We start from the raw sequence: 14,065 nt of genomic DNA on the forward strand, positions 1-14,065 counted from the left end.
AAAAGAAAAAAAATCCTCAACTCACTCACGGTATAAAGTGTACTATAGGTCTAAAAATAATTTTTAAAATTTGATAATAACAGACTCAAGAATCATTTATCACCTAGATGCAAGAATGCAAGATTGTGTTAACAACAAAATTTATCTACACTATATACATTTATACCATGATATATACTATATTTTACACACACACATGGTATATTCCATACATTCTACAATACTTCTGGATTTTAGCAGAGCATCCAACAGGATTCCACATTCCAGGTGGTCAAACAAACTCAAAGGGATAGGTTTGCAAAATTTATTTATTTATTCATATGGAGTTTCCTCCCTTTTCTCCCCTGTCCCTATTGGGGCGAGTTGAGCCCCCTCATGGGGGGTTAAGCCTTAAAGACATAGAGAATTATGGAATAAATTTGTTTCTAATTTAGAACATGATTTATATAAAATAAGACCCAATGTATATAAGATTTTGAAACACCTAAATGCAGATACCAAAGAAAACATAAAATTAAACACTGAATTGAAATGAGAAGAATTTCTAAATTACTATACAGAACTGTGGACAGACAAATATTTTAAAAAAGACAACTGGCAAACAATTAACGAAAATGAAAAGGAAATAATTGAAGAAGAATTAGAAATCAGCCTGAAAGAAACAAGAAACGGAAAATCACCTGGAGAAGATAAACTAGGTTCAGAACTATATAAATATGCAGGAACAAGATTCAAAGAAAGACTCTTATTATTTTTAAATAAAATTTACTCAACTGGTATCCCCCCAATAGAATGGAAAAAAGCAATTGTGATTCCTATCTTTAAGAAAGGTAATAGAGATGACCCTAAAAACTACAGAGGTATCAGTATATTAAATTCATGTTACAAAATATACAGCAGAATCTTAAATAACAAACTAATGAAATATTCCGAAAACTTTATTCTAGAGGTACAAAATGGATTTAGAAAAGGACGATCATGTATAGACCCAGCCTTCTGCCTAAAATTAATAATAGAGAAAAGAAGAGAATATAATTTAGAAACACATATTGCATTTATTGACTTTGAAAAAGCATTTGACAAAGTTAAAAGAAACATATTATTTAACATATTAAAAGAAAGACAAATACCAAATAATATCCTAAAAGCTGTCACAAGTATATATGAAAATAATCAAATACAAATAAGATTAAATCATGAGCTATCATATACAAGAGAGATAAACCAAGGGGTCCGACAGGGATGTCCCCTCTCAGCAACTCTTTTTAATATCTACTTAAATGAAATAATAATAAAATGGAGTAAAAATTTACATCAAGGAATTAAACTTTCACCTACAGTTAACTTAAACACTCTCCTCTTTGCAGACGACCAAATAATAATTACAAATTCTGAAGATAACTTACAGAAAGCTATTTTAAATATAAATGAGATATCCAAAGATTATGGTATGATAATATCAACAGAAAAATCAAAAACTATGGCCTTTAAAGGACAAGATCCAGCAAGAACTAAAATAGTATCAGATAACAAGATCTTAGAACAGGTGAATTCATTTAACTACCTAGGATGTATGATCACTTATGAAAATGAAAAATATATAAACATAAAAATTGCAAAATATTTAAAAATAACAGGAGTAATTAACTCTATATTTAAACCAAACCTAGTTCAAAAACAAACCAGGCTAAAAGTATACAATACATTAGCCCTACCGGTCTTAATGTATGGAAGCGAAATCTGGACAATAAAACAAAAAGACAAACAAAGATTAACAACAGCAGAAATGAAGTTTATGAGAAAAACTGCAAAGTATACCCTATTTGATCACAAAAGAAACGAAGATATTATAAAAGAATTAAACCAAGAACCAGTAATTGAAAAAATTAAAAAATATAAACATAGATGGATGGAACACGTTCAAAGAACGAAAACAGAAAGATTACCAAAACAAGCCTTTATGTACAAGCCATTAGGAAAAAGAAAACCAGGACGTCCTCTTAAACGATGACTTCTAAGGCCGGAACAGGCCATACTAGGCCTAAATCCTTGATACGTATGATGATGATGATGGGGGGGGGTTAAGTAGTTATGGCTGTAGATCCGTGTGTTCACGAGGCCGGTTTGCCTGCTTGCGGAATGAAAAACCCCAGATAAACTGGAAGAAAAAAAAAGAAAAAAAAAAAACCTGCTGTCCACGCCCAAGACCGGCTAACTTGGCTATGGCTGAGGAAGATCCTTAAGCTCCTCACGTCTACAAACGATGGAAATCGAACCCAGGACACTTCTTCCCCAGGCATATGGTTGCGAAGCGCAAAGCCACTAAGCTAACCGTGCAGACGGTTTGCAAAATAAACTTCTGATATGGATTGGAAAGTGGCTGACCAACAAGTATAAGAAAGTGACGTAAGCATGTGCTGAGTCTATTAGGAAGAGCACACCACTGCACACACCAATGGTATGCCACAAGTTTTCATACTTGAGATATTGTTTAACATGTTTATTAATGATTGGAGAGGGCCTCGAAGTGGTGTTCAGTTATTTTCTGATGAGTTAGGGAGAGTGATACGCAATGTAGATGATACAGAATTCTCAAAATTAATTGAAATGATTTGGTATATGAGTACAATTGACAATGAATATTAGCTCAATGTTGCCAAGTGAAAAGTTATACATTTTGCATGAAGGACATTACAGTCAGAGTATTATATTAATGGGAATTTGAAGTTAATCAGTAATGCTAGAGAGTTTCATAAGACCACATCTAGATTACTGCATGCTGATATTATCCTGGATTTTCCAAAGAAACAGAAAGAGATAGATGAAAACTAAGTGGTGAGTAATCGTAATGATATGTGACTTATGGAACTGTGCATATGAGGAGAGATTGAGGATCTTGAAAATATGAGGTATAAACAGAGGAGATATGACAAAAATATACAAATTAGTAAGGTCAACTTACAGTGCAGACAGAAGTAAGATTTTGCAACTTATCGACGATGCGAGAACTCGAGATCACCCTGGAAGCTGATTAAAGCCATTGTATAGGGAGCATGCAATGTCTAGCTTCTCATAGCATGTGTGATGAGTGCATGGAATGGACTAACTGCAAGTGTGTGTTCAAGGAGATATATACATATATATACATATATATTTTTTAAATATTGAATGACTAGAAACTGAGAAAAAAAGAAAACAAAGTTTAATAGCACAACTAGTTTCAGCTTGTTAAAACATAGAGGATATAACCATAAACAACGCGGAAAGTTAGTGTATATATATATTCAACGTAGAAACGTTGAAGTCTGGCATTCAAAACTGTTCTCTCGTTGGCGTTGTTGTTGGGCATCTCTCGAACGCCAGTATTTGATTGTAGCACAATGACAGTCTGAAATGTTGTAACTCGGGTTGTTGTTGTTGAGATGTAGGGGGTTCAGAATGATTTCTTTTGATTCTATTATCTTTCTTTCTAATTCATCCTGACAATGGAAAATGTTATCAGACTTGTCCCATAGGACTGTATGGTTAAGATTTTCTTCATTAGAGTTGGCCGAGAACATGACTAGACAAAGCACTGGCTTGCGTTCTTCAGTAACTGACATCTCTCTTATGTTCTTCGATGCATAACTTGATCGATTTCTCTGTTTGGCCAAAGTATGATATATCACAGTTGCACCAAATCTGGTAAACACCGGGATATTTAAGATTGTGATGTCTAGGTTTCAAAAGGCTCATTAAGGAGCGGATTTTCGGAAGAGGAGTAAATAAAGTTCTTATGTTGTATTTCCTAAGAACCTTGGCCAATTTGGGTGAGACAGAGCTTATGTATGGTATAGAAATATTACCTTTCACCCTATTGGTCTCTTCGATCTAAAAAATCCATCTTTTTACTATCCCCGAAAGAATAAAACGCATTTTGCCAATAGAAATAGATGATACTCAATTAGGTATTCAAAAAGACAAAGGTACAAGAGAAGAAATTTTCAATTTGAAAGTGAGCGGGTGGATTTAATAGGAATTTGACAATTGCCTTTTGTGAATAACCATTTAGTTGAAAAGTAGACCTGAGAAAATTGAGTTCTTCATTAAGTTCTATCTCATCATCAAGGAGAGAGCGAGCACGATGTCCTGGTGTGGTGAAGAGGGATAAAGATTGATTTATCACAGTTTGTCAGTAGTAAGGTTTACCACAACTACAAATAATTCTGTATACTCCTGGGAACTGATGGTTGCGATAAACTTTACTACGGACAAACTGATAAATCAATCTTTTTCCGTCTTGAAGAAGACAAAAGAGATATCTCTTATAATAGGAAATAGGATCCGAGCGAGCGCCCTTGCTAGCCATGTCTTGTTCTCTGTAAACTCTGAAGGCTGCCAACACCAAATAGACTGGAATCAAACTTCTAATATTCACAAATGTTACGATGAACTTGAAAGACATATCCTGGAATCAAAAGAAATCACCCTCGATTCTACCCACATGAATAGCAACCTTAGCTACAATTTGTCAGATTCGCATAGCTCTGCTGTTCAGTGCTGGCATTCTCGCAACACCATACGCATATAAATGTAGCTAGAACTGAAGTGCGGACTCCAATTTAAACTTCATTACAGTTTTTGATAACTCTGTTGTTATTAGTGTGTAATGTTTCTGTCGGTCTTTTTTGTATATACCTTCGTACTTTCGCACCTGATGAAGTTGGCTTACCAACGAAACTAGTTGTGTCCTTATTAAACTTTACTCTTAATTATCTCGGTGGTTTAAGTCATTAAAATTATTGAACATGTTCATAAACCGAGTCGATCTGAATACAAATAAATAAATATATATCTGCATGATTTGTTTCTCAAATTTAATCTCTAAAACATCCTTGAAATAAATGAAATTAATCAATTATTTAGTAATCAATTCCACAAATCTCATTCTACAGTAGACCTCCTCACTAACATTACCCACTTGTAGACAAAAGCCATCAAGAATATGGGAGAAATCATGTAGCTGCTGTTAATATTTCCAAGGAATTTGATTGTGCCTAGTATCAAGGTATTTTTAATAAGTTATCATCTCTCTTCTGCCCTTTGTGACTGGATTGCCAGTTTCCTCTCTGGATGTTCATTAGTGTCATGTTGGATGGTTCCTCCATTCAAATTTCTTTATTAATACTTGGGTACCCTAGGGTTCTGTACTCTTATCATGCTCTTTCTTATATACATCAACAACCATCCCTAACTGATTCAAATGTCTCACTTTAAATCCTAGGGATAGTTCTTCACTCCTCCTCTTCATTTAAGAAACCTTGTGTTACTCAAATGATTCAAACTTCAGGATATTCCATAACCATGTCTTAAGAACTGATTTCCTCATCTCATTATTCTCAACTGGAATGAAGATAATTTACTGAATCCTATTATCCAGAAGAAAGATACTTTTTCACTTCTCCTTACTAGGTTTCTAGCTTATCTGAGCAGATCTTATCATAAATATATCATACCCATAGCCTCCAAAAACACTTCGTATTATTCTTTCCATTCAAATTACTTCTCTTCTACTGAACTCTTAACACTTCATAAATCCCAATTCAAATTAACTTCAGAATAATGTTCTCACATTTTGGATAGTGCACCAAAAACCTCCTTAAGAATTCTTGATTGTATACAGAAGAGTGCAGTATACCTAATAAGTGACACCCCTTGCTAAAAGGCATCTTATAGTCACTTCCTCATGGGCACCCTGTTTCTGCATTATGTTTCTGAAACAGGGTGCCCATGAGGAAGTGATATCTTTTAGTCATCTTAGAGATTTAAACATTGAGCATTCACTGGTTCAATATCCATACGCTGTTCAACTTTAAACATATCAAATCAACTTCTCATAATCCTACTTAATTCCATCTACTTCTTTCGAACAGACTTTCCCACGCCATTCCCAATGAATATAACCTTCAGCTTTTTGAGAAATTTGTTAACTGATTCCTTCTTTTCCCATAACTCTTTGTGAATGCACACATGCATGCACATACACGTTTTCTATGGATTTTATTACCTTGCTTGTGTGGAGTTAACATATATATGAATGAATGTATGTGTAAAATAATTTTCACATAAACCAAGCCAATATTTATGTTACCTGTTTATAACAGGTCACATAAATATTGGCTTTGTACACACATCCATACAGTACAAAAAAAAGTGAGATATGTATAATCTTCTGATATGTCTGTAGTTTCTGCACTATCTGAAACACAGTGTTTACTGTTAAATCTGGAATGAAAGGCTTAATTTGTCCTTGAGCATTTCATTCGGGATTTAACTGGGATGCAAAGATTCCCAAAAGAAATACTTGTAAATAGGTAAAAATCGAAGTTGTAAATATAACAATAATAGTTCTTTTATGTATTTTGCTATGTATTATTTTATAAATGGTCCTGTAAATAACAGACAAGAAACAAGATATTGTAAAAGTAATATTGTAACAGGAAAATCAGAGCAAAGTGCAGACTTGTATAATCGGATTATAAACATGACCCTAGGCAGTAGCTATACGAGGTCCGAGATGCCCAGGTGGAGACGCAACAGAGAGGAGTAAGTACAGTGTGCAAAAGGCTTCAGTGGCGTCTGCAATAGATGACGTAGTAGGGAGAGAAGACACGGAGAAATATAAAAGGCTTGGCGACGCAAGCTCTCGCTCTCTCTTGTGGCGTTGTAGTTGAGTAGAAGTCATTCGGATGAACGAAGGATGGTCGAGCGGCCAATTCCGAGCATAGTCATCGATGCAACAAGACAACCAGCAAACACCGAAATTTCTTGCAGCTCCAGCCGTACCTTTCCGTTAGAGGAATTTCGAGTATGAGGCAAAGAAGTGATTCGTGACCGAAATCACTGGAAGGTCAAGACAGGGAACAACAGTTCCCAGAACGCCGTAACCACCCGAAGTAAGCCTGCAAGAAGTTCAGATGAGAAGTGTCTCCTGAAAGATTGAACTGGTCGGTAATATAGAGTTTTTATGTCCATTGTATTGTATTTTAAGGCCAGAGTGAGCGAAAGTGTTAAATATCTTGTGATCGGACTTGTTGATAGAATTCAGGACTCTAATACCTATCTCCTCTAGCAGAGAACTTTGTAGCTCTAGAAGTATATTATTTTAAGCATTATCATTAGATTAATTTGACGTGTTATATCTTGATATTTGAGGAGAGAGTAAGACATTCATATACGTGACTGTGATAAATGAGCGGGATTAAGACAGCTTGGCTCTGCTAATGTCCCTTAATGTGAAATGCCGATTGTATTATAGATCTTGTCTGTTAGTATAGCATTACTTATAGAGACTTTTTCCTTTAAATTAGTTTTTTTGATTAATATGTACCATTACTTAGGATAAATAAACTTTCATGTTTTCTTTACCCAACATACATGTCTGATCTTTCAAGCCAATGCACCACTTGCTATAAATAGAACCTATAAAAGTTAAAGCGTGGGAACTGGTTATGACTGCAATATAAAAATAAGTATCGTAAGGGTTTCTTTGTATTAGATTGCTAAATCGTGAAATAGTCTGTGGGCTGACTCTCTGACAATATTAATTCTATTGTATAGGAATTAAGATGGCGCAGCTAAACAAATAAATTTTCTTAATTCCGAAGAAGAGTCGACTTCAGATTTTCAGCCAGGGAGAATTTGGCTCTACCTTGGGGCAATCTCTTTGTCTGAAAGATTTGCAGTTAAGAGCGAGGCCACAGAAAGGTTGGGAACTTTGATAGATAGCTGTAACTAAGGGATTGAGAGTTATGGAAGAAACGAAGCTGAAATAACCCAAGGTGCAAACAAATTTAAACTAAGTTAAAAGAAGAACAGAACACACAATTAAGGAAATATTACAATGCCGTCCACGACAGGACATCACATTACATTACATTACATTACCATGAACGAGCAATATTCATTGCTGCAATAAAAATTTCTGTATGTTTATTGGACTGTGACAGCTTTTGGAGTAGGAAACACTGACAAAAGAGTAAGTTATATGTAAGAGACAAGATTACAGCCATATCTTCTAGGAGCCATACCTGAAGTCGAAAATTAATTTCTTTTATTAAAAAAAAAATGCAAACTGTCAAAGCAGAAATGATCCCAGTAGGACCATACAAACATTTTTTTTTTTTAAACACACTTCTTCCTTGATAGGTTGATACATAGCACAATGATACTGGGGGAGTGGATATATCAATGTTCATATAGAACAGTTGTAGAGATTATTTGAAATCAGCAGAGAGATTATCAGCAACCAGTAACAACTAAGTGACTGGTTGCTGATCGTCAAATTCAAAAGAAAGTTGTAAGCAATATATTTAATCATTTATGGATGTAATCAACAGTAAACAAATCAAATGTCTCACTATACAGTTTGTAAGGTAACAAATACTCATATAATCAACAAAGCAAGCACTCTGCTATTAACTAATAACCATTTATGCCATTTGTACAATTATACCAATTAATGAGGTGCAAAAAACTAGAGGGTGAGGCTGTTAGCCTCACCCCTCTAGTTTTACCTGCAAGCAGGCAATAATAATACATTTGTATAAAAATTCAATTCACATGAGAAATTCTAACAAAATCAGAAGGATTCTTTTATATAGCTATACATCAGAAGAAAACATGCCACACCTAAATAGTCTATAATACATGAATATCCTATAGCAAGGAAAACATTATAAATTTTCTATACTAAAAGCAATTGTCAGATTTATGAAAGTACAATTTATACAGTTATGTTGAATGGGTAATTTCTACATCTCCTTAAAATACCATAAAGCAATTATTCATAATCACTTGATGGTAGTCTCATCTGTTGATTAGTTAAGCACTTCACACAGAGAATATGAGAATGGAAAAATGTCTGTGTATAATTTGAGCTTTGTTTAATTGGGTAATCACTTGTAATTGTCATTTCGACCTATTTTATTTTTTTGGTTTAAATATTAACTTACTTGTCAATGCATTTCCCTTGAACGAAATCACAAAACATACGTAAAGGACTTCTGAGGTAACACTGACATATTCTTTGCTAGTTCCTTTAATATTTCTACATTGGAACTGCTGGTACACAGAATACAGAATGAATCTTATCTGAAGTTTAAGTGAGACTAAATAGTTTGACAGTTCATACTAGTTAGTCTTCTATGTTAACCATGCTGTAAGAGCAAATGTCAAAATAGATATTTTGACATCTTAAATTTAGTTCATTTGACCCCTAGTTTTAATTATGCACCCATATAATATGGATGTGAATTTGACACTTTCAGCAGTGATTCTCACCATAATACACTAGACATCACTGACTTCAAAACAGGGATTAAATTGGTTTTTCAGAAGTTATGTTTTTCATATTGTATTATTGAAAACTGCATGGCTTTTTATTTTTAAATTAGTCAGGACCACCGATCCGGTTTCCAACTTGCACACATTATACTTATGATATAGGTGTATTGATTGTAACTGGAATTCATATTTGGAAATGAGGGACGGTGATCTATTAATCTCTCTCTCGCTCTGCTTAATATAAATGGCACAAATGCCACTATGCTCACCAAAAATACTGATTAGTGTGAGGTGGCTGCCTTACCGTGCCATGCCCTTTGTGGCATGCTGAACATATGGCTGCAGACAAACTACTTTCTCTTTCTCCTGCTGAAGCTCTAACCTGTCAAGAAAAAAAGCATTCATTGGATAAATAAAGTAGTGACCTGGAGGGGGGAAAAACATGAGTTAAGTAACTGCAAAACATATGAAGGTAACAAGTTTCAAGGTACCAGAAACAATAACAGGATAAGATAGCATATTTCAAGCCCAGAGGTTTGGGTTGATAACCAATACTGTTGTTAATTTCCACCTGAACAAAGCAATTCTTAGGCATTTCCCCCTCCATGTATTTCAACTGGAACAATCTCAAGCTCCACTGCCTTCACAGAAGAGTTGGATTAAATGTGATAAAATCATTTTATATTTATACCTCATTTGTTCAGAAAAGCAACTGCATTAAAAATGTACGACTCCATTCATAGGTTTAATTCATAGTTTACTTTCTTTCTTGTTATTCTAAAAAAAAAAAAAAAAAGTTGGGATTTATCTAATCTTTCTTTTATTTTTTATCCTCACATTCAAACAAAGTATTCTAAGAAACAACCTTCTATAATAACCATGAGCTGTTAGATTTCTGCCAGGGGCAGATGAAGATTGGTCAGTTAAAAAAAAAAATTATTATTATAATGCAATGTCATGGAGAACAAAACAAACAACAATAATTATTTAAACTTAACTGCTCAAGACTTTATAAGAGCCTAAGATGGATTCAATTTATATGGGTTTAACCCAATGAATCAAATAAACAACATTTTTGGCAGCCATATCAGATTTATTATGAGGTTCCTAAAACTGAAAGGGAAATTATAAGAATTCAAAATATAAATGCCATTCAGAATAAATAATAAATGAGTATAAATTAAAGAAATTAGAATATAAAAGATGTGGTAGAAAATAAGAAGTGTACGTGTCAAAGTCAAATCACCACTAAAATGTACCTTATATCTTCTGTTATTGTAGAAAGCTTTTCTTGTCTGGTAGGGAATAGCCTTTTCAAAACCCTGTGGAAAGTTTCTTATAAATACAGGAATATGATGGTCCTAGAAAACTCATGATATTAAAGAACACTGATGGTAAGACTGAATGAAATATAAGCATTTGTAGCAAAATAACATTCAAACTATTTTTAGATATTTGTCAGGATTATGGTTCACTGTTACAAAGATAAATAAAAAAAAAAACAACATTAGCTATTTAAAGCATATCTGCTTTTCTTTTGTGGTGACAAGCCTTGTTTACTTTTTTGTTAATCATGATTCTCAATGTTATATAATTTACCTTTCAATTTTTTTCAATTTTTTTTTTTAAAAAAACCTTGAATATTAAGTCTGACATGACTGCATGAAATGAACAACAAGAACATGATCTTCACAGACATGTTTTGAGTTACTAGGTTAAAACATTGCTCACTCTGCTTCAAAGGATTTACCAAACAAACTGAAGCCATCTGGGCTCTATCTTCAGCATTCTGAAATTAAAGGTAGGATGACTATAAACATATCTTCCAATTAAATGCATTTGATAATACAAAGTCTGTAAAACAGGTAACAGGAACAAAACATATTTCAATAATTTATGTTTTGTTCCTGTTACCTGTTAGGGAAAGAGAAAGAGATTCCCTATATCATGCTTTGAGCAGATCACTTGCCAGAAGAACTCTTTTGTATATTACAAGCATGTTCTAATAGGTGTCATTAACAGACTTCTTTTCTCCTGACTTATATGTATATGTTACCATGAAAGACTGAAATTAGAGAATGTCAATATTCTCTGGTGAATGTCGACACATACCAAATATGTCAGTGAAAGACCGACATATTTGGTTATATTATTATACATTCGAACCATCGCCGGTATATGTCGACAAGCACAGATAAGCTCTGGTGGGGGTCGAAATGACAAGCTGAGAAGACACAGCCAGAGAGAGAGAGAGAGAGAGAGAGAGAGGCGACTCAAATTGGTGATACCGTACGAATACACATCCCTGATGTCGACCGTGGTCGTACAGATGCCCGAAATGTGTTGGTGGTTGTTGCTGGAATAGAAGAATCTGACTTTTATAAATTAGCAAACAAAAATGGTACCCTCAAGCAGCTTTATACCCGTAATCAGTTCGTTATTTGTAAAGAAAAGTTAACTTTCCATAGATGAGATTTCTTCTCAAGAAATGTCGCTGAGAGAAGCAGCTGCAACTAATTCGAGAAGTGGAGGGCAAGGCTATACACGCTGTAATTGCAAAAAGAAGTGTTCCACAACTAAATGCAGTTGTAAAAGCAAGGGACTCTTGTGCAATTCAAAGTGTCATAACAGTTTAAGTTGTTGTAATAAATAAGTTGTATAACGTTAATCACATAATTTATGTGTAAGTTTATTATTGGTATTATTTTCTTTTCTGATTTAGAATGTACTGTTCGTGTTAGGTTCAACAGTTTATTTACATGTGCTGTTACTTAAGCTTTCTCCTATTTTGACATATATCATAATATTATTTCTCCAATTTTGACATATATCATATGTTAAAAAGTTGCATTTTTGTCTTAACATAATAAAAATATTTTTTATTCAACATTCACCATTAGTGCATGCTGAATGTCGACATTTGCCGGTGTAAGTGAGAAATAATGATATTTAGCAAATATTTCGTACATACACCAAGCGACTATGTGAATGCTGACATTCACCGGAGAATATCGACATTTGCCAGATATCGGTTTTTCACAGTAATATATACAATAATATAATACTGTGTTGAAAACTGAGATGGAGTGCAAATGAAGACAATATCTCACAAAACGAGTTAATACTTTGTTCTCAAGGTCACCAAAAACAACAATAGCAAAACGAACACAATACTTTGGCCCAAAGGATCTCAAAAAATCAATACAGAAATTTTTAAAATTAGCTTATATATGATCATTGAGTATAAATCCAACATTTAAACAACACAATAAATAATATAACATAGTCAGCAACAGCATATGCATCATTTTTAAAATATCATTAACCAATCAATGAAACTCCCCTCAAAAAAAAAAAAAAAAAAAAAAAAAAAAAAAAAAAAAAAAATTAGTGAATTCCCTTACAGCTTATGCCAATGTTATGTTAAAACATTGTGACAAAACTTAGGAACTGACAATGTGATTACTTTAATGTGGATCATTTAATTATTTTATGAGGATTCTTTTATGATGATCTAATTTCAATTATTTGTTCTGAGGTATTAGAATTTCATCTTCACATACCACTAATGGCAATGACACATGACTGAAGCTACTGCTCGTGCCTGGCCCAATTTAGCTGCATGCCTAAAGAAACTAGAAGAGTGCTAACTGAAGTCATCAGAACTTTTAAAATTCTGGCATTTAAAAATGAAGAATGATGACCCAACTTCAAGGTATGTCACCAAAACACTGCTAAATGGTAAATAAACTTAAAAGATATTTCATCTCAGTATATATTCAATAACGTTCAAAACATGCCCGAACATTCATGCTAAATTCATTCTAAATATTAAAATATTTAGAAAGAACCCTTGTAGTAGTATTTAATAAAATAAAAGTTACTTTTGTTTTACTTACACCTGTAAGTAAAACAATAAGGAGAAATGCTTTATTCTCTCGACTTATATGCTGTAGATAGCCAGGGAGATAGGAATAAGTCCTGTACAGGAACATGAATGAGGTTAACAATCACACAATAGGATGTTAAATATGAAAGATAACAATGGAATACTGTGTACTGAATCAATGGCATGTAAGGAAGGGAAGAAGGGATATGAAACCTGAAAGTAATGACAGACATAGGGATGAAATTCAGGTCATGTTGTGAGAGCAATGCAGCACAATTTTAGCTGCTGTATGCTTTTGTTAACTGGTTTAGGAAGCTATGAACAGATTTTGGAGGTGTATCACATAATATCTCTTCTTCTTCTTCTCTACTTCTTGGTATCATATAATACCAAGCTCTGCCATCAGCAGAGGCATTATATGATATGATGGTGGGGGGACATCTCTGATCAATGTATAAAAGATAAAAGTCACCATGTAAACCATATAAAGGAGTGCGGTACAGTCCCCCCCCCCGAAAGTGGTGTGTAAAATTACCATGGAGTGTGGAGAGTGCACAATAAATGAATTTAATGCAGAACATAATGATCAACTGTACTGCATGGCAATACCATTCTGCAATTTTTCCCCCAACTTTTCAGAGGTCAAATAATAATTTATTAGATGTATTTCTTTCCTAAGGAGGCATATAATACACTGCAACTGTCAGCAGCAGAGTGTTGAAGTAATGGAAGCAAGATTATACCGTCTTGTATACCATAATGCATTATATTCCTGAGCTGAGCTTTTCCCGACAAAACTGCACGAATCGTGAGTTATATAGGTAGTTCATTTTTTTCTTGATATAAATATGA

At 33.8% G+C, this 14,065-nt stretch overlaps 1 protein-coding gene across 4 annotated transcripts in view; it reads right to left on the reverse strand.

Moving 5' to 3' along the window:
- LOC150095073 (fragile X messenger ribonucleoprotein 1 homolog B-like) overlaps positions 1-14,065 on the reverse strand; it is a 467,885-nt gene that overhangs the window by 160,456 nt on the left and 293,364 nt on the right. Inside the window, exons 11-12 of one of the 4 annotated variants that reach the window (XM_090411423.1) lie at positions 10,584-10,646; positions 9,629-9,706 (exon numbers count right to left, since the gene is read on the reverse strand). In XM_090411423.1, coding sequence (XP_090267549.1) covers positions 9,629-9,706; positions 10,584-10,646 — 141 coding nt within the window. Of the gene's footprint in view, positions 1-9,628; positions 9,707-10,583; positions 10,686-14,065 lie in introns of all 4 variants that reach the window. The other 3 variants (XM_090411422.1, XM_090411425.1, XM_090411424.1) reach the window with 3 other exon arrangements.

The sequence above is a fragment of the Typopeltis vanoorti genome, chromosome 21, assembly GCF_054136105.1.
Source record: "Typopeltis vanoorti isolate ZY-2024b chromosome 21, IOZ_Tvanoo_1.0, whole genome shotgun sequence".
Taxonomy (NCBI): Eukaryota; Metazoa; Arthropoda; class Arachnida; order Uropygi; family Thelyphonidae; genus Typopeltis; species Typopeltis vanoorti.